The sequence below is a fragment of the Nelumbo lutea genome, chromosome 6 (genome assembly GCF_056320005.1).
Source record: "Nelumbo lutea isolate HS-2025 chromosome 6, American lotus-T2T, whole genome shotgun sequence".
NCBI classification, from domain to species: Eukaryota; Viridiplantae; Streptophyta; class Magnoliopsida; order Proteales; family Nelumbonaceae; genus Nelumbo; species Nelumbo lutea.
The window spans coordinates 30,822,147-30,843,606 of NC_142689.1; the positions used below are offsets into that span (position 1 = coordinate 30,822,147).

General features: G+C 39.4%; 1 protein-coding gene across 2 annotated transcripts; it reads right to left on the reverse strand.

Moving 5' to 3' along the window:
- Positions 1-937: 937 nt before the first annotated feature.
- Positions 938-21,240, reverse strand: LOC148848321 (rRNA processing protein-like protein). Of its 2 annotated transcripts, XM_088950371.1 has the most exons (14): positions 21,011-21,240; positions 20,669-20,761; positions 20,391-20,578; positions 19,625-19,697; positions 19,307-19,381; positions 19,105-19,215; positions 18,920-18,962; positions 17,973-18,066; positions 16,377-16,479; positions 16,187-16,282; positions 16,014-16,040; positions 2,674-2,773; positions 1,269-1,353; positions 938-1,145 (listed from the first exon to the last, which is right to left on the reverse strand). In XM_088950371.1, the coding sequence occupies exons 1-14, from the start codon at positions 21,017-21,019 to the stop codon at positions 1,019-1,021; spliced, it is 1,224 nt and encodes a 407-aa protein (XP_088806497.1). In that variant the 5' UTR covers positions 21,020-21,240; the 3' UTR covers positions 938-1,018. The 2 variants fall into 2 exon arrangements, with proteins under 2 accessions (XP_088806497.1, XP_088806498.1); XM_088950372.1 differs by lacking the exon at positions 16,014-16,040 and having other exon boundaries at positions 21,011-21,223.
- Positions 21,241-21,460: the final 220 nt, after the last annotated feature.

Below are 21,460 nucleotides of genomic sequence, written 5' to 3' on the forward strand. Positions count from 1 at the left end.
TTGAGATGTTTTGGGTTGACCAAACAAATTGGCATACAACTGTTATTCGAGGCTGTTTATAGTTGAAACAGCCATATCTTTTTTTTTTTAAATTCTTTTTTTTTTTCAAAGGGGCTACATGAGTAGCCCATCCCCCAAACACATAACCCCCCCCCTTCCCAATCCAGATGCAAATGGGATTTGATCCCAAGTCTCCGCTACAACCAGAGTCATATCTTAAAAATGCAACATGGAAGGTTGTTTCTAGAACTGTCAATTTGTAGTTTCTTGGTCCAGGGGCAGTAAAATCCGACAATTCTAGTTAAAGTGACATATATGATGTAACAATACGGTTCTCACCAATTTATATAAAGGACCTTAAACCAACCCCTCTGAACCAGTTTTGAAAAAAATAAGTAAAACCTTTAAAAAACAAGTCTTGGGTCAGTTGAGAGGAACCAAACACATTTTGTTTGAATCATGAGGAAACTCTTTGATATGATGTTTGCACATTATTGGCGCATTACATGCCATGTCAGCTGGACCCTTCATGGAACACATGGTGCGTGCCTGCGTGGTTTGACTAATCCCTCTCTTCCTTTCTTTTTTCACTTTATAGTAGTGTTAACTGAAAAATCTATCTACTTTTTATTTCAACGTGCTGCCCTTGAATAAGTAGTCTGAGCGGTCGAAATGATCTAGTTGGTGTCGACAGTTGATCTAATTTTGGGTTCCAGAGTCCAGACTACTCGCAGATGGATATCCAGTTCATGGAATCAGAAGACGCCACAAGAAAATCGAATTTCATTCGTTTTGGGCTATATATACCTCCTCCCCTCTGTTGTGTCATTTGCCCTGAAAACAATAAATAAATTCATTCTCGTAGAGATTTTTTTTATAGGTAATTCTCGTAGAGTGAAGTGATAGCAAGGACAAATATCAGGCATAAAAGAGGAACTTGGGAAAATATTTAAATAACATTACAAAACTTATCAGCTCATCAAGTTTTCTTTACATCTTCCTGCTTGAGTTGAATATACTAAGACACGGAGGCAGTTTTTTTATTTTTCAGGCCAAACAAATTCTCAAATAATTTGGGGGCCATTGGAGGAAGGTTCATAGGCTCTGGAGCCATGAAATTGACTATCTTTTCATGTACATGGTACCTGCATAACAATTCAAATATTCAATGATGAAACAGATGACAAATCATGATGGCCCACTAACAAGGGGGGAAAGGGGACTCTGCCATGCTGACTGCACAGCACAAAACAAAATACAGTGCAAACCTGATCTTGCGGCTTTTTGAAGCACGCCGATCAACAATCTTCCGTTTCTTAGTTTGCATCCTCTTTAACGCATAGAAAACAGTCTCTGTAGACAAGTCAATATATAATTAAGTATATCAAAATAACAACTTAATACACCAAACCATGACAATTACATTTTGCCAATTTTTATCAACTCTGGGTGCCAATTAGACCATTCTGGGGGAAAGAAGCTTGAAATATAGCAAGCTACTTGCCACTCCAGGAAATTACAAAATAGCTTCCAAAATTTAGGAAGACAAGTCCAAGTGTCTTCACCTTCTTTAATTCAAGTGTAAATTTAGGAAGACAGTCAGACTTGAACAAGTTTGCAATGGATGTTATTAAAACGAAAAACAATTTTATTATGGGTCATGGTGGCACTGCCCTCCTTAATCTAAAACCATTTGATTGGAAAGAGAGTCAGATTCAGCCAGTCTGATACTGATAAAGAAGAGAAAATTTTATAAATGGTCATTTAGCTAAGCAAGTAGTCTCAAGGGTAGCCTAGCTGATTGTTTAGCTAGCAAGGGACCTCAAAGGGAACAATTACTTTGGGCGGCTCTGTAATCTCTTGTTTTTGTTTTGATGTAATTCTCAATTTTCAGGAGAGGTAAACATCCTGTGCCTCTCCAAGGGTAACCTGTATTGCTTTCACCACTTGATCTTTTTGATAATAAAACTCTCTTCATTTATGAAAAAAATACATTATAAATGGTCGTGGTGGCATCCTTCTTAAGTGTGACAAAAGGTGTCCTTAAGCTAAAAGTGTCAGGGATTGTTTGGATGTATTGAGGATTGGCTTCTTTCTTCCATGCAGCAGAGGACTACCGGGTAGAAACTCATCACAATGACATGATACCATGGGATTTAACATCCACTGGTAGGCATCAATTCTTTCTGGGAACCAGTGTAGCCTCTACTCACAGATTTTACCTCATTTCTTTCCGTCTATATTGTGAGGTTTTTCTTGGCAAACATTTGCACTAAGTGGGAACTTTTGAGGGAGGGGGGATGTCAACCTACGATACCAGACCTCGCCTGTCTAAATTAGGGTGCAACCTGGGAAGGCCTGAATTTTTTTCCCCTGTTAAAGGGAGGATGGGTTGATTATTTCTAAAATTGGGGTACGCAAGTTTGCACCCATAGCCCAAAGTCCTTAATAGGATAATACAATCCAAAAATCTCATCCCTTCTATGATAAGCTAGATATGCAAATTATCCAAAAAATGAAATTCATCCATCAGTATGTATTTGATTAACCCTATGTGAAAAGATAGAAAATAAACATCAAAAGGCATGCCCAAAGTGCACACAAGGATTTTGAGGCCATGGACATGCAGAAAAGGTTCAATCAGAAACCCAAAGGGAACTGAAGAAAACTTACCAGATGAATTTGGGTCAAATGACTCGAAGAATTCCTTCAGAAGTTGCTGGTAAAATTCAGAATCATCCAGAAGCTCAGGATCTCCGTCAACATTTGCATCCTGAACACAGTTAAAAGGAGAAAATAAATATCATCATTTCCAAAACAAAGATGAGAAAATGTTCACTTTGCTTGATTAGCAAAATAACAACAGAAGTGGGTTTTTATCTTCAATGCCTTCCCTGAATTAGCAAAGCTTTTAATCGTACCAGCAAGGAAGAGATTAACGAGGACTATGCTAAGAACTTGTATGAATCAGCATAGGGCCAAAAAGGAACTGTGAACAGGATATGGAGATTAACAAGGACTAAGCTGGGTGATTCCATGCTGACAGGATATGGAGATTCCCTTAACCTAATCTCAGAAACAGAGGAAAACATAACAGTGGAAATCATCCAAAAAAGGAACTGTCTCCTTCCTGAAGAGATAACAGCACTAAGGAATACCTTTTATGACTAAAAGAGATAAGAAGGTAGGAGCACTGAAAAGGAGATAGAATATGAACTTGCAGGTGTTCATCCAAGTTGAAAGGAGAGAGTTTTGGGGAAAAAATCTGAAGGAGAGATATAGGAACAGTTCTGACTAGGATCTTGTGAACCAACTTTCAATGCTGTAGAGAAGATGAGTCATATGGCCCATAGCCCACAGTTGTTATTTCTTCTTTATTCTTCTGTTCTGTTTTGTTAATGGGCCTGTTAATATCAGTTTTATTTTGTTTAATTAGCTGGCTGCCCAATTAAGGGCTTACTTGTAATTTCTGAAAATTAGTGATTAATTTTTTAATGAAAGGATTAGGGGAAGGAGGGATAGCACGAACAACTCTTCTCACCCTTCTCACAACTGAACTCTTCTTCTTCTCTCTTCTTCTTCTTGCTGCTGCTATCTCCTTTGTTTTTCCCCTTCCTTTGATCAATTTTCTTATTCTTTTGGGACTGTTTTTCTTCTTGGTATCAGAGCAGGTCCCTTTTTTTCTTTCCCCTTTTTTTTTCTTTTTTTCCCATACACAGTGTGTATGAAGAGCTGAATCAAATGATTGATTGAAGAAGATATTCAACCCAGTTGGTAGTGGTTTCTTGGAGAAAAAGGAAGATATCCTTCTCATCTTTTTAATAGTTTTTGGTTTTTTGCCCAAAAACCCTAATCAACTAGAGAATTTTGATTGTGGGTCCCACAGGAAGCTTCACCTTGGAGATCAATCCAAGCTTTGCACAGTTATGTGAAGCCTACAGGGAGTGGCTGCCCTTTTTCTATTTCTCTCGAGTTCCGAGTGAGACACAATTGACTGTTAGGGATCTACGAAGGTTGGTACTTGGTGTTTGTTATTTCCTGTCTTCTTTATTTGCCATCTGAAACTGTTTTAGGAGTTGTTTGAGGAAGATGGATGCTTCTAGAGTTGAAAATAAGATGGGCTTAGAGTCCGAACATGTCCCGGAAGCACCTATAGACTCTTTATTGGTTGTGACCACAATCAAGCTTGATGGGACTAACTATCTAGTATGGTCACAATCAGTAAAGATACACGTTTCCGGGAGCAAGAAAGCACCAAAGGAAGATGACCCGTCTTATGAGAAATGGTTGCAAGAGAATTACACTATTATTGGGTAGTTAGTGAATTCGATGCATCCACAAATTGGTCAACACTATTTGTGGATGAATTCTGCCAATGAAATATGGGATAGTGTTGTAGAAACCTATTCACAAAAACTGAATGTGGCTAGATCATATAAGTTAAGAAGTGATGTGAACAATCTAAGGCAGGGGGAGAAACCTTTAGCAGTCTACTTCTCAATGCTAAAATCCTTGTGGCAAGAGATGGATCTCATAGAAACAATTGTCTGGGAAAGTACAAATGATGCAAAGACAGAGAGAAAATTAGTTGAGAGGAAAAGGATTTTTGAATTCTTGACAAGGTTGAATCCAGAATTTGATATTACCATACAGAATATCCTAGCTGAAGACAATGTATCTTTGTCTTAGTGAGGAGAGCAGGAAGAGGTTCGAGTTCAAGGGACTATTCCAGTTGACCATTTTGCTAATATGGGGTTTAAAACCTAAGATGACTATAGGTGGTACAGGGAAGGAGGTTATATGAAACATACAAAGGATAAATGTTGGAAGCTACATCCAGACCTTATTCCACCCCATTTTCAAAAGGTCAAAATTGGGAAGACCGGGAGTGCCAATGCAGCCACAGTGTTCGATAATGATAGAAGTGCCACAAATGAGAAAACTGCTAGTGAGTAGTTAGCTGTTATGAAGGCAGAGTATGAGAAATGTGGGAGGATGATCAACCTCCTTGAAAGTGCAGCCACCTCTTCCAACTCTTTAGGCAATCCAACTACGTCTGCATTTGCTCATTCATGTATACATGCTACTGCCAACCATGCAGCCATCTCAAGTAATCGTAGGATCCCTTGGATTATTGATTCAGGTGCTTCTGATCATATGACCTGCATTTCTACTATATTTAGCTCTTATGACTTACTTTTTGGCCGTGATAAGATTACCCTAGCTGATGGCTCTCTTGCTCCTATCTCTGGCAAGGGAGTCATCAAGGCCACAGACTCCCTTTTCCCTTACTTCAATCCTTCATGTCCCTAAACTGCATACTAATTTGATGTTAGTGAGTAGCCTAACTAAATCCTTAAACTGCGATGTAACATTCTTCCCTTATTGTGTTTTTCAAGACTTGAAGTCTCAAAAAGTGATTGGGAGTGGCCATGAGGCGAATAGAACATATTTGCTAAATACTCCTAGATAAAGCAAATGACAGCCTGAAAAAGTTGCTTTTGGGTCTACTTCTTCAAAGTCTTTTAGTCATGTCATGTTATATCATCTTTGTTTGGGTCATTTATCCTTTTTCTGCATTGATTCATTTATTCCCAAAATTGTTTAAGGGAATTAACTTGTCTAGTCTTTACTGTGAGTCATGTGAGTAATCAAAACATTGAAAAAGCACTTATCCTTTAAGTAATAAGAGATCCACTTTTCCTTTTCATATTGTGCACTCTAATGTGTGGGGGCCATGCCACTTGCCTTTTATGGGTGATTATCGATATTTTATCTTGTTCATTGATGATTTTTCTCGATATGCTTGGTTATTTTTTATGAGATCTCGTAACGAAGTTCCCAAGCTTGTAAGGCAATTTCATGAATTTGTTCTTAACCCAATTTGATACAAGAATCAAGATATTTAGGTCTGATAATGAAAAAGAATACTTTGGGAAAAACCAACTCTTATCTCATTGACTTTGGGGTCATCCACCAAAGCTCTTGTGTTCATACTCCGAAACAAAATGGAGTAGTTGAAAGGAAGAATTGTCACATAGTTGAAGTTGCAAGAAGCATTTTGTTTGCCTCACATGTTCCTACAAAGTTCTAAGGGGATGTTGTTCTCACTGCAACATACCTAATCAATCGTATGCCATTCAAAGTTTTGGGCTTTAAGTCTCCTTTTAATCTTCTTTATCCAGATAAGGAATTTTTTTCTCTTCCCCTTCGTGTCTTTGGTTGCACCTGTTATATATGCATTTCTAGTACCCAGAGACATAAATTTGAACCAAAGGTCCATAAGTGCATTTTTCTTGGTTATGCCTCCACACAAAAGGGTTATTGCTATTTTGATCCTAGTAGTGGGACTCATTATGTCTCAATGGATGTCACTTTTGCTGAGTCCACTCCTTTCTATGATTCATCTCAGGGGGAGCATCGTTCTCAGGGGGAGTATTGGTCACAATTGTTTGCACTCCCCCTTCATGTTCCTATTGAGTCTTCTTGATTTGAGTTTTCTTATGTTAGAGTCCAAAAGGGAACAATTATCTCCGAATCCCTTCACTATTCATGTTCCTCCTCCATTGCCTCCCCGTCCTCTATCTACTCACAGGTGGTACCAATGGCAAAAGACCATGAGAGAGCAGTTTGTTTCCTCTACACCACATGAGTCTCCTACACTTCTAGTTGCTAAAGAGACAACAGGTACTGAGGTCACACCCTTGCAGCCTCCCTTCCCAGACCTTGATGTCCCTATTGCCATAAGGAAAGATAAACGAAAGTGTATTGCACACTGCATTTCTAAACATCTTTCCTATGCCCTTCTTTCTCCTACATATTATTCATTTCTTTCCTCTGTTGCTTCTAACCCTATACCCAGGTCTGTATCAGAAGCTCTCTCTATTCCAAAATGAAGGGATGCTATGAGAACCGAGATAGAGACTCTGCACAAAAATGACACATGGGAAGTGGTTAATTTACCTAAAGGGAAGGAGCCAGTGGGTTGTAAATGGGTGTACACCATCAAATATAATGTTGATGGCTCTATTGAGAGATACAAAGCTTAATTGGTTGCAAAAGGCTACACAAAGACTTATGGGATTGACTACCTAGAGACTTTTGCCCTTGTTGCGAAGATGACCTCTATCATTCAGACTAGCCCCTCTATCAGCTAGATGTGAAAAATGCCTTCTTGAATGGAGAATTACAAGAGGAGGTTTATATGTCTCTCCCACCAAGGATGTATGGCACAAACATGGAGGGTAAGGTGTGCAAGTTGAAGAAATCTCTCTATAGACTCAAACAGTCACCTAGAACCTAGCTTGAAAGGTTTAGGACTGGTCTTCTTAAATTTGGTTACACACAAACTCAGTCTAAACATACCCTCTTTGTGAATAAGAGAGGTTCATCGGTAATATATCTTATAGTCTATGTGGATGACATTGTAGTGACTGGCACTAAATTAACAGGAATTGGTAACCTTAAATCCTTCCTTCACACAAAGCTTGAGATCAAAGACCTGGGGAAATTGAGGTATTTCCTAGGTATTGAAGTGGCTCAGTTTAAATATGGAATCTTTATTTCTCAACGCAAGTATGCGCTAGACTTGCTCATTGAAACAAGTAAAATGGGTGCAAGACTAATGGCTACACCAATTGATACGAGTCACAAGCTTTCTGCCTCTGATGGAAAATTGTTGGAGGATAAGGGAGTGTTTCAAAGGTTATTAGGGAAACTGCTATATTTTTGTACGACTCGCCCTGACATTGCATATGTTGTTATCTGCACTAGCCAATTCATGCATGCTCCCAAAGATACACATAGGGCAGCAACAAAGAGGATTTTATGTTATTTGAAGAGCACTGTGAAGAAGGGTATTCTTTTTGCTAAACATGATCATATGAAACTAGAGGCCTATACAAATGTTGACTGGGCAAACAACATTGATTATAGGTCAACTTTGAAATACTATAGTATGGTAGCAAGCAATATTGTTTCTTGGAGAAGGAAGAAACAATTTGTGGTTGCTAGATCTTCAGCTGAGATAGAGTACAGAGCTAATGGCTCATGGAGTTTCTGAGTTACTTTGGCTTTGATCCCTAATGGAGGAATTAGGGGTTGAGTATGACGGACCACTAATGTTTTATTGTGACAATCAGGCTACCATTAACATTGTCCATAATCCTGTGCAACACGATAGAACTAAAAACATTGAAGTTGACATGCATTTCAACAAAGAAAGAGTGGCTTCTGAAGAAGTTTGTCTACCTTTCATTGCATCTGAAGAACAGTTAGTTGACATTCTTACCAAAGGAGTCTCCAAGGCCAAGCTACAACATAATACAATACAATAGAACTAAACACATCGAAGTTGACATGCATTTCATCAGAGAAAGAGTGGCTTCAGGAGAAGATTGTCAACCTTTCATTGCATCTGAAGAACAATTAATTGACATTCTTACCAAAGGAGTCTCCAAGGCCAAGCTATAACATGATACAGGCAAGGTGGGCATGATTAACATCTATGCTCAGCTTGAGGGGGAGTACAGAGAAGATGGGCCAAATGGCCCATAGCCCACAGTTGTTATTTCTTATTTATTCTTCTGTTTTGTTTTGTTAATGGGCCTTCTCTTATGGGCATGTTAACATCAGTTTTATTTTTGTTTAATTAGCCGGTTGCCCAATGGGCTTGCTTGTAATTTCTGAAAATTAGTGATTAATTTTTTAATGAAAGGATTAGGGGAAGGAGGTATAGTACGAACAACTCTTCTCCTCACCCTTCTCACAACTGAACTCTTCTTGTTCTTCTTCTTCTTTTTTTTTTTCAACAACACTTTCATTAATCATCAGTAGAAAATTTACAAGAGGAAGACAAACACTTATCTTCCAAGAGTCACTAAGAGCCTCATAAAAGAAAGAGAGAAAAGAATACACTAAAGTTACATCTTAGCCCAAAACAGTGAATCCCTTTCTGCCCCTTGGTTAGCTAAATCGTCAGGTAGAGAATTAGCCGATCGTTTAACCCAACACGTCTTAACTTCCATCTCCCGCGCCAGCCACATGAATTCCCTCCTCTCATTGTTATACTTCCATAAACCATTTTGATCTTTAGTCAGCCATCCTATCACCACCTCTGAATCCCCTTCAATTATGAGTTTCTTGATTTTCAACTCCTTAGCTTTCCGGACTCCTTCAAAACTGCAAGGATCTCAGCTCTAAGAGAGTCACCCACTCCAATTGGGCCTGAGAACATGGCAGAGATGACCCCAATTTCGTCCCCAAAAACACCAATCCCCGATTGCCCCGGATTTCCCCTACTACATCCATGAAAGTTTAATTTCAAGAAACCTCTAGGTGGAGGAGTCCAAACCACTTTCATTACTGACTTGGTCTGTGTGTAATTTGAAATTTCACCCCACTTCCTCAACATGTCATCCACAGTGTAATCTATGAATAGTTCCAAATATTTCAGCCACTGTACCGCCCTAATATGTATAATAGCCTTCAGATCTGTTGCTCCACTTTGGGTTTCTGAGAATATCCTGGAATTTCCTTCCTCCACAATGTCCAACATACTGCAGCCCTTAGTCCTCTCCATATTATCCTTCCCCTTTTTATCTGCCACCTGAAAAAGGTGGGGGAGAAAAGGCCCTACAAGTCTGATGGGGGATTCCAACTGCATCCAAATAAGGGGGAAGCCCAATCCCAAATTGACCTCGCAAAGTGGCAAGACACCAGTAGGTGAAAACCAGTCTCCCCATCCGCTTTACATAGAACACACCACTGATCAAATTCACATTGCCGCCTTCACAAAATAGAATCGTGTCATCAGCAAACTGTGAGTGAGGGGGGTTTCCACCCTCCCAACTCTCCAGCCTCTAATGAGCCCCCTATCATCTGCTCTGTGGATCAGTTTCCCTAGAACCTCTTCAATTAGAATGAACAAGAAAGGAGACAGGGGGTCTCCTTGTCCTATACCCCTACTGGCTGGAAAGAAATCTACCACTGTCCCATTCACTAGTACTGAATAGTGACAGCTCCAGACACAACCCATGATCCGCTTGCACCATCTAGCCCCAAACCCAAATTTAGTCAAAACTCTCCTCAAGAAATCCCAGTCCACCAAGTCATCAGCCTTTTTCAAGTCCAACTTACAAACCACTCCCTTCTTCTTATCCCTCTTAAAGTTCTCCACACTCTCTTTAGTAATTAAAATCTTATCAGTAATTTGTCTCCCACTCACAAAAGCTCCTTGATAGTGTGCAATGATATCGGACAATACCTTTTTCAACCTCATAGACAACACTTTTGCAATGATCTTATACAAGCTATTAACCAGGCTAATTGGCCTAAAATCCTTCGGGTGGGATGCATCTTTCTTTTTTGGAATTAAAGCTAATGTAGAGTTCACACCCGGATTGACAATTCCTCTCCTGAAAAACTCCTCAAACACCCGCAAGAGATCAACTTTCACGATATCAAAACAATCCTGATAAAAAGCCATTATGAACCCATCCGGCCCTAGAGATTTTGTTCTATCCATAGAAAACACAGCCTCCTTGATCTCTTCTAGAGTAAAGCTTCTTTCCAGCCTTCTCCTGTTCTCCACCCCTACATCTGGCCAGTCCAAACCTTCTACCCACACCCTTCTACTTACAAGCCTTCTTAGAATAGATTTGAAGTACTCCACACAGGCCCTGGCAATCTCCTCTTGTTGTACTAACTCGACTCCATCTACTACCAATTTGGAGATAAAGTTTTTCCTTCTCCTGCCATCTACTAGAGAATGGAAATACCTAGTGTTTCTGTCTCCCTCTTGCAACCACTTACATCGAGATTTTTGCCTCTAACTAATTTCCTCCTTGTGCAGACAATCCTCTAGCTATCTTCTCAAATCTCTCCTGAGATCATTGTCTTTCTCTCCAAATTCTCCCCTTTCTTCTTTAGAGTCAAGGCTTTCAATCTTATCCATCAAATCTCCCTTTCTTTCTTCTATCCTCCCAAATTCCATCAAGTTCCACTCCTTGATTCTTGCTTTCAAGAATTGTAGTTTCTTATGAAATCTCATCCCCTCCCAATCCACCAGTGGGTTACAGTCATGCCACCATTCCCTCACTTTGTTAGTAAACCCTGGATGACGTAACCACATATTTTCAAATCTAAAGGGGGTAGGACCTCCACACCTTTCCTCCTTACATAATACTATGGGCCAGTGATCTGAGGTCACCCTTGGGAGAGCGCTAGAAGCCAAGGTTCCCCAATGTTCTTCCCAATCCAAAGAGAACAGGAATCTATCCAGTTTAGAGCAAATGGGTCTAGATTGAAAGTTTGACCATGTAAACGTCTTATGGGCTAGGGGAATCTCTTTAAGCTCAAAGGCATCCACAAAACTATTAAACTTCCTCATGCTTTTTGTCACCTTCTGGTTAACCTTATTGGACTCCTCCGAGAATCTGAACACATTGAAATCCCCACCCATGCACCACAGCCCATCCCACAACCCTCTAACATCAGCCAGTTCCTCCCACAACTCCTCTCTCTCTCTATAGTCATTCGGTCCGTAAACATTTGTGACCACCCATGTATAGTCATCCTCTTGCTGCTTAAACTTCAGAAACACTGAGTACTTTCCGATCAACTCCTCCAGACCTTCCACCACATCCTTCTTCCACATTGTTACAATCCCCCCGGAAGCACCCCACGAGGGGGCAGCCACCCAAATAAATCCCATGGCTTTCCATACACTCCTTGCCCATTTATCATTAAACTGCATTCTCTTAGACTCTTGTAGCAGCACAATGTCTGGGTCACACCATCTTATTACCTCTTTTATTGCCGCCCTCTTCCTTGCACTCCCAATTCCCCTCACATTCCAACTAAGAATCTTCATTCCGCTTCTTGGTGAACCCCTTGCCACTTACCACTACTTTCCCCTTTCCTCCTGTCTCCCTTTACCCCGAGCCTCTTATCACCTTCTACATCTCTCTTCAATCTCTCTACTTCACTCAATCTCCTCTTCTTTATTCTGATCTTCTCCTTCCTCTTCTATAAGTTTTCTTTCAGCACATTCAGATCTTTCAATCTACAACCTAGCTTCCCTACAAATTCTGCTATCAAGTCTTCTCTCATCAAGTCCACCAGCCCTATCCTTCCTACAGGATCCCCTCCATCTCTATCCATCTGCCCCTTCTTCCTCTCCTCTGGTCCCACCTCTACTCTTTCTTCTCCATCCACCCTCCATTTCCTATTACCTCCCTCCAACCCTGCTCTCTCCTCGTAGTCCTCTCCATCTCTACCCTCATTCCTTTCCCTCCTCTCCACTAACCCCTCCCCTCTTCCCACCTCCCCTTCCCCACTCCAGATCAGCTCTCCTTCCACTTCCTTAAGCACTCTTTCAATAATTTCCCATACTTTTTCACTCCTAAACCTTCCTTCTGGCACCTTCCCACCTTCCTTCCTTCCAATCTCTCCCTCCTCGGAGAGCCCACCTGTTGGCTCGGCTACATAATCATGGGCTATAGAACATGGAGCAAGAACGGAATTTGGAACCAAAGACACTGGAGACACATTAGTAGCACAAACCGAAATCACTTGGTTACCCGGGATTGATGGACAAACTGGAAAAGGACTGCTCCCTGCCTCCCTCTCTTGTTACAGAGGTTGGTAAAAATTTCTCCCTGAGTTGGTCGGGAAGTACTTCTGTCCTTTGGTCACCCTGGTGATCTTTCCACTCTACCCCCGGTTCACCCCTTGATGGTGTGTTCCCGCCCTACTTTCGGTTCTCCCGGTCTGCCCCTTCTGATCCTCCTAGCACACTCTGTGGTCTTGGGAACGAGTTGTACCGCTTGCCTTCGTCACCTTGAAATAAACTTACAACATTCCACCCATCCACGTCACCTCCAGCGCAACTGCCTTTGTCGTTTACATTGCCCAAGCTAGTACCATCAACCGAACAGTCCTCTGAGTCTTCATCACCTTCACTGCACTCCGCCCAGCCTTCATCCTTATCTTCCTTCTCTTCAGGTCTTCCCTTAACGTAACTTGGCTTCGGCTTCTCTGAGGAGCACCACAGGGGGCTAAACTCCTTCAGCCTTCGTCGGGAAACCCACTGCAAATCGAGCAACTTCAATGTTTTTTGGTGTTGCGTGCATTCCCCCCTTTGTCTCGCGACGGGGGACGATGATAGACCATTAGCATCGTCTATCTTAGTCGTGTCCCCAGTCACGTGAGTTACTAAAGGCTCATGCGCCTTCTTAAACCACTGGATCGGGCCCGCTGACCCAAATAGGCCTTTAATCGCACCCAAGACTTTTCGAATGGGCTTTGGCTCTGGCCCATTTTTAAGCCACTGCGACCTCACGTGACTTTTAAAAGAGTCACACGCACTCGGTTTGGTTTTATCCGGTCTAGATCCAGTTCTTCCTTGGACCGGCTCCTTTTCCTTGTTCAAACAGATCAAGTTGGCGCCGGTCAAGTCGGCTCCTTTGCCTTCTTCTTCTTCTTCTTGCTGCTATCTCCTTTGTTTTTACCCTTCTTTTAACCAGTTTTCTTGTTCTTTTGGGACTGTCTTTCTTCTAACGCCGTTGGGAGCAGGAAAGAGAAGCAAGCAATGGCAAGAACTTTGAATGTAAGGGTGCTTTCAAAGAAGCTAAGGAAGTCAAGTTCAATTGTTACGAATTTAAGGATTCAAAGAAGTTCAAGCCCAATTGGCTTTGCAAACCACTGAATGAGTTGGTCACCCTGGAAAAGAAGCTTCCCTGATGCATAAATTTACAATCTCCCTTCATCGAGTCAGACCATGCTCCACTAATGGTGTATGCAAACTTGGTCGTTCTAGAGAAATTAGGCCCTTATGTGGCTATATGAACCATCCCTAAAGTCAGTCGTTAAGGATGCTTGGAGAAAAAATATAGCTGGCTCTAGGGGTGGCAAGTATCGAAAAAAAATGTCAAATTTTCTTTAATTTGTCACGTGTGGAACATAACTCATTTCTATGATATTCATGATCAAATAAAGGGATTGCTAAGGAAACTTTAAGAAATCACTATAACTGACAGTTCTAAACAACGTTTTAAAAAACGACCTGAAAACAGAACCGTTCTGGCCACCGAACTCCGGGTCAACGTCCCGACCGTCCGGTTCAAACGGATGGCCTGTTCTGACAGCAAAATTAAAAAGTAAAAAAACGGTCAGAACCGTTGAATGGGTCGACGGTTCGACCGCCCGAGTCAATGTTTGTTGACTTTTTCAATGGTTTTTTACCAGATTCCAGGTTTTGGGTAAAACGGAACTGGTTGCCTAGACGATTCCCAGGCTGAACGGTCTAACCGTCCAGGTCAACAGCGGTTCGAAAACGTTGGTCCTAAAAGCTACCTTACCGCAGAAGAGACAAAAGGAATCGGTAAATTTCTACAAGAGCTAAGAGTAGTAGTCAACAAACCTTGAAATCTGTGAAGCGCTTAATCACATCTCAGATCTCAAGGCCCCGGATCCAGATGGACTTCACACAATTTCTTCAAGAAATACTAGGCAATTGTTGGGGAAAGCAAAATTAAAATTGTAGACGCCTTCTTTCATAAGAGTAAAATGATGAAAGAAATAAATCAGACCTATTTGATCAAAACATAAATCAGACCTACATAGTCCTAATTCCTAAAGTGCAAAACCCCAAAAACCCAAAGCACTATAAACCCATCGGTCTATGCAACATCACTTATAAAATTATTGTAAGTATTCTGATGGGCAGATTAAGACCCTTAGTGGACAAGATAATTTTGCCTCATCAAGGAGCATTTGCTCGAAAAAGACAAATCACGGGCAACGTATTGATAGCTTATGAAATTTTCAACTCGATGAAAAAAAAGGGCCAAAGCCTAAATGTGATGAGACATGGAAAAAGCATACAATAGACTTGACTGGAATTTCATAGAGGAATGTCATCGTACGAGGGGATTCAGCGGAAAATGGATAAAGTGGGATCAGAGAGTGTATCACAACACCATCCTTTAGCATAATTATAAATGGTTTCATGGTTTGTTAGGACCCAAATTTAACACTTCTAAAGGGATTAGACAGGGAGACCCACTATTGCCCTATATCTTCATCATTTGAGTAGAAGCCTTAACTCATAAGCTGTGCAAAAAAGGAGAGGAAGAGAAAGCACAAATTGGCATCAAAATAGCCATAGAATGCCCAAAAATCCCAATGTTCCAATTTGCAAATGATTGCAAGATATATGGGACTGCTTTCCTCTCCAACTGTAACGAGATTTTGGATATTCTGAGAAATTATGAGTTGGCTTTAGGACAAAAAAAAATAAACTACAGAAAATCAAAATTATTCTTCTTGAAAAAACCCCCCTAGTCCCTAATAGGCTCCAAAGATGATTGCAAGAAAGATGAATATCCCAATTGCTAGTAAAAAAGAAAAATACATGGGAGCTCTGGTGCTCCAGAGTAAGAAAAGGTTAAGAGAGTCGATTGACAAGATTAAAGCAAAAATGTAAGGTTTGAAAGCCAGCAATTATCAAAAGTGGGATAGGAAACTCTCATAAAAGCAATGACAAGTGACATCCCTTTTTTATCAAATGGCATGCTTCCCACCCCCAACTCCCAAGATTTGTGTTAAAAGAAATTGATACGACACAAAGCCAACTGCATGGGCCAAATGAAGTACATGTGTAGACCAATAAACCAGGGAGGGCTAGGGATCAGAGAGGCAAAAAACATTAACATGACTTGTATGGAAAAAATTAGGATGGAAGATCTTAATTGACCATGAGAATCTGTGAGTTAAAACGATTGAAGGAAAATACCTTAAGGAACAAAACCTGTTTGAAATGTAGGCTTGAGGACCTTTGGGGCCATGCCTCATCTTTTCTAGTGCTTCCTTTTTTTCTTTGTTCTTTTTTTTTTTTTTTGAGAAAAGTTAATTGGGTTTAACACAAACATTTGACAAAGAAAACTCACACATAAACCAAAACTTAAAACTAATTGAAGTGCATACAAGGCAGAATAGGCTTAAAAAATGACCTTAACATCACTTGATGTAGTAGGAACCTGCAAGGTTATAAGCCAGGTAATTAGAACACACATAAGATAAACAGAATTATAATAATAATACTTAATATTCATCACATTTGGATGCTAAGGAACTTATTTCCTCATTAAAATTGAGATTCTCAGAGAAAGACTAGTGAACTTACAGCCCCAAAAACACCAACTGCAGATCGGTGCAATTGCATGCCCTTAATCATTTTATTTGGATTCCTCATATAATCAGCAACTTGTTCACTAATTTTCTGCTCTCAGGAAAAGAAAAGAAATAAAGAAAATGGGTAGGTTCCTTGATATCTTTCATAGACAATGAACATTAGGCAAAAATTTGAGGCAAACCTGATTAAAAGCTTTTAAATTCCCTTTGAAAGCAGCTGCACCAGTTGTCACTTGTGTCTTTTTCTGCCACTTATCTATTGAGCTGTCTCTAAATGGAGCTATTCTGCAAGATAGGAACACAAAGTCAATAACAAGCATGACTTTTGAAGTGCTTCAGCACAAAAATTATTGATTGTGTAGCAAGACTTCTTTCACTAGAGTATAAGAAAGAAAAGAATTTTAGTGATCCAAACCAGAGTCAATCCTAACACTACAGAGCATTCAATGGGACTCAAGGAAGGTTATGCCATTGGCAGAATGCTAACATAGAACAAACCACACTGTAGAAAAAGTTTTTAACTACATCTACATGGACTAAAAAAACAAAACAAAAAAGGTCCTATGGAAAAATCATCTATTACAAAGTATCAGAACTTAGAACTACAATATTGTATGGAAAAATGTCAATTATATTTATTTTTTAGTCCAGCATATGCAAAACCATGGTGAAAAGTTACAAGGTAAACAACAGCAAACTGCCTTAATACCAAACTAGGGATGGTAGTGGATTTGCTAATATACAATATAAAGAAATGTTCTTTTAGATCAAATTACCAACACATGGAATCAGAACAAATGACTAGTCAAAGTTATGCTTGAACACTTCCCTTCAAAGAGAAGATCCAGAAAAAATATTGACGTTAAACCTTAACTAGTGCATTAACAAGGATAATCATCCAGGACAAGGCTTCATTTGCCAAGATAACAGCAATACATTGGTTGCACTGCAAGGGCATCAATTGTGTTATCTATACTTCTAAATGGTTTCTGAAGAGGAGACTAAAAAAAATCCATATATAAATGTACCTTCTTTAATCTTTTATCTCATAGGTTTTTATAGTTCTCCATCAACTAAGTTGTATTTGCAGAAATCCAGAAACCAAGCCACAACATTGAAAAAGAAAAAAGAAGTATGCTTGTAGAATTTCTACCTTGAGAAGGTCAAGTGAATTGTTTAAAGAGTTGGGCCACAAAATTTCTAACATTACGACACAACTACAAGCTTTTGAGCATTATTTGATGGGGGCATGGGCCAACTGTCTAATAAAATGGAGCAGATAGGAACCCAAACCCAATATCAGGATAGGAACTTTGTGGAAATCAAATAAGCTTTTCAACTCACTAGCAAATATCCTCTATTCAAGATAATCCACAAAGAACAGAAGCCTATTAGAATGAAACTTGCCTAGAATAAAACATGATTAAGTTAACTCTTTGGCAATAATATAAAACATCAGCTATTGGTTTGGCAGACACTCTGGCCAAACAAGGGGCAAATAGGAACAAGTTGTTTTGGGAAGAATTGTAACACTAATTGTTTTGGGGTTCAACCCTATGATTGGATTGCTTGGAATTTGTAACTTCCTGATATTAATGATTTAATCTATTAATAAAAGTTTCTGTTTCCAACCAAAATAAATATCAATGGCTGCCTTCAAGAATGATATGTTTTTATGTTCTCTTATAAAGTAGTGATAAAACATTGTTTGGACAAGTATAGATATAAAGATAGGCAGAATTAAAACAAGCACCAAGTGGTTTACATTTACATAATACCTGGAATGAACTTGATAAATCCGTGACCACTCTTTATCACCTTCACCATCCAAATTCTTAGATACTTCTGTAAACTTAGAAGATTCATTGATCCCTTGGAAAGAGAAAGTATATTAGAACAAGAAAGATCTTACAAGATCCTTAGAACTCTTTTTTCTTCACCATGAAATTGAAAACAAGCTGGGAAGAGAAAATGTAGACAGTAACTTTGTTGTAATCTCTTACAACAAGAAAGAGATTACTTTGAGGGAAGAGAAAAAGAACTCAAGGAGATCCAAATAACAAAATACACCTTTAAACCAAGATCATGAGCTGACCTTGTTTTGTTATTGGATAAAAATGTAGGAGACACAAAATTCTCCGACTTTTCCCATATGGTGTAATAATTCTTTTTCAAGAAGTTAGGACTAGACAGTAACCTGATATCCAACTTCTTCATCCAAATATAATAGCATATCATTTCCATACAAACTCATAAGCTGAAAACACCACCTTCTCAAAAAGAACCCCACGTTTCTTGAACCCCCTCAAAAAGATAAATTGAATAAAACTCATGATGCATTTGGATTTTTAAATTCTGTAAAAATCCAGATTCCATCATTTGGGTTTCTTTCAGAGGCATCAAATCCAGAGAAACAAAGAAAAAGACTGTTGAATCCAACGTTTTACAGAATTCTTCCAGGAGGATGGCCATTCATTTCCATGAAATTGACACAGAATTGAAGTTCAAATCCATTCTGCTGTTACAATCCAAACACAGCTTGAAATATTGAAAATCCCACCAAAACAACCAAAGAAATGGTATAGTGACATAATATAAGCACTCAAAAAAAACTCCTGGAAAGAAGCAAAAATTTGAGACGTAAATAATATGGATATGCTATGCCACATCATTCATGATACCCCCCACCCAAAAAAAGGAGAATAATATGGATGTTATGTCATACCATCTGTGCCTTGAGAAATAGAAGGATTCTTCTCAAGTAAAGCCTGTCAAAATAAACATAATAATGGGTAAAGAAACCAAAATGAGATTGAAAATGTAATGTCATAAGAGGAAACCAGTATCTTGTTAAATTACTGGAAGTCAACATCAAGGTGCAGATCAACATAATTGAGTATGAAGATTTACCTCCTGCAATTCCAACAAGGAATCCAAAACCTGGTTAGATGAAGTTATTAGGTTTGAATATGCTTTCTTGACTGCTTCATCAGAATCACATAATGAAGATCTCATGGGTTCCTGCAAACAATTTGTGATCCATTCACTAGATATGTAGCAAGAAGCCAGTTTTTACATTTTTTTATTCTCAGGGACAAAACCAAAGCAAAACCTGCGGTAGCTTATTTGAACTTGAAAATGCTTTCTGCAGAAGAAATCTGAACTCAAGAGATTTGTCCCATAGAACCTTCACCAGAAAAGGAACAAAAAAATAAGATTCAGAGAAGTAATACAACCAATCACAAAAAGATACAGAATATATACCCTTCAGTAAGTACCAAAACAAAGAATATAACAAAATTGACCATTGTCCAAAAAACAAAATTCAGAAAGAAAAGATGTTCTGCATTTACAATCAATGGTTAACTAGGTCAGGTGCCAGAGAAAGAGAAAGTAAAATAAAACAAAAAAATAGGTCAATGCACCATACCTGTTGGTTCTTCACAGCTTGACCTTTTAGAAGATCTTCATCCTTATGACGCTTCAAACTCTTCAAAAGATCCCTATGTGAAGAAGGAAAAAAGAAAGGGGGCAGAATCTTAGGAATAAGATTACAAGCATAACAATTAAGGCATTTTTTATCAGCAAACAATTAAAGGAGTATTCATCACTTAGGAAAGAGAAAATGAGTGCCAAAATTTTTTCAGTAAGCCTAGATGAACATGCATGTATATGCAGTATCTGTAACCAGCAGCACCAAATCAATTTCATTGAAAAAGCCGACACCGTTTATTTGTTGTAACCCCACATCAAACTGTTTATTAGATAAGTGATACACTTGAAAAAGTTGAACAAACAAAAGGAATAAAGGAAATGTTTTCCTGAGTGTATTTTCAGTCTGTACAGGTATGCTTGCAAATCCCTATATCCCCTTAATCTTCCAACTATTTCTTAAATAATTGTCCATTTTTTCAGTCAAAAATTGTTTTTGGTAGTCTTCTATCAGGAAAAAAACGATCACCGTAATTTCAAATAACAATTCGTGAGCCAGGGAGTATTAAATTAAAGTAGGAGAAGAAAACTATAAAGCCACATTGAAACATAAAGCTACCAGAGATCAACACCATAGAAAAAGAAACACAAATAATAATTCTCCACTATAACCAGTAATATTTCAAACGTCAGATTCATGTTCCTCACACTAAATGCTTCAGGCACAGATTAATTGAAGTTATCTGGGCGATTCGAAAACTTACTGTTCCTGGTGGCGAAGATCCAAGTATTCTTTCTCGAGCTCCTCAATCTCGGCATCCTTTTTGCTAGCAATTTGCTTATCATCATCATCACCATCTTCTTCCTCTTCCTCCTCCTCCTCCTCATCCACCTCCTCATCTTCACCTTCGTCTTCCATTTCCAATTCTTCTCTGGCCTCCTCCTCCTCCTCCTGCATCAAAATCCTCAACTTGTTAAGCCCCGTTAATTGAAAAAAGAACATTGATAAGCCAAAAACCAATCCATATACAAATTGAAGTACCGTTTCAATCTCTGGGTCGCTCTCGTCTTCGGAACCAGCGTCATTGCGACCTACTCGTCTAACCTTCTTTGAAACTAACCCCATTTTGAACCTCTAAGAACACAGACAGCATCAAATTCACTATTATTGATAAAATCGGTTGAAGAAAAAACGCAGAATATGTTATAAGAGAATAATAACGAAGCACAAAGGAAAGTCCAGGTGACAAAAATCCGTTGACAAACAGCGATTGAAGTCATATTCCAACTGGGTTTGAATTTGATAGGTCCGATGTACTGTCATGAAGTGAAACGTAAAGGTTTGCGGTGTTAGGAGTTCTTTGGATAGGCAAGGACGGTTTACCTTTGCCATGTTAAACACGGATGGAGAAGCAGAAAAGGACTCCTTGAATACGGCTTTCTCTCTCTCTCTCTCTCTCTCTCTCTCTCTCTCTCTCTCTCTCTCTGCGATGTTCAGCAAGTTGAGGGCTTGAATGGTTTATTCAGAGACCGTCGGCCTTCTTTATGTTCAAAAGAGAAGGGGGAGATTTTAGGGCCTTTGGGGTTTTAGGGCTTCACGTCCAGACCACTACCATGTAAAAATTTTAATATAATCATTTTATTCATTTTTCCCTTTCCGGTTACTCAATTGCTCATCCTCTTTCACTCTCTTGCATGTGTTGACTCGGCCGGTTGGACCGGTGGCCCGGTTTGTAGAAGCCTGGAAGTTAATCAAGTTGCGTAGTTTCCATCTAGGCATCTACCACTTTCCCATCCTCAATAGTTAGTGACAAAGTCTTCCTGTACTTTTTTT

What these genes read in the sequence shown, in the direction of transcription:
- LOC148848321 (XM_088950371.1), bottom strand. An exon ending in ATTTATCAAGTTCATTCCAG is followed by an intron (nt 16,480 to 17,972) that starts GTATTATGTAAA and finishes CCTATCTTGCAG; the next exon opens with AATAGCTCCATTTAGAGACA. An exon ending in ATTTAAAAGCTTTTAATCAG is followed by an intron (nt 16,283 to 16,376) that starts GTTTGCCTCAAA and finishes TCCTGAGAGCAG; the next exon opens with AAAATTAGTGAACAAGTTGC.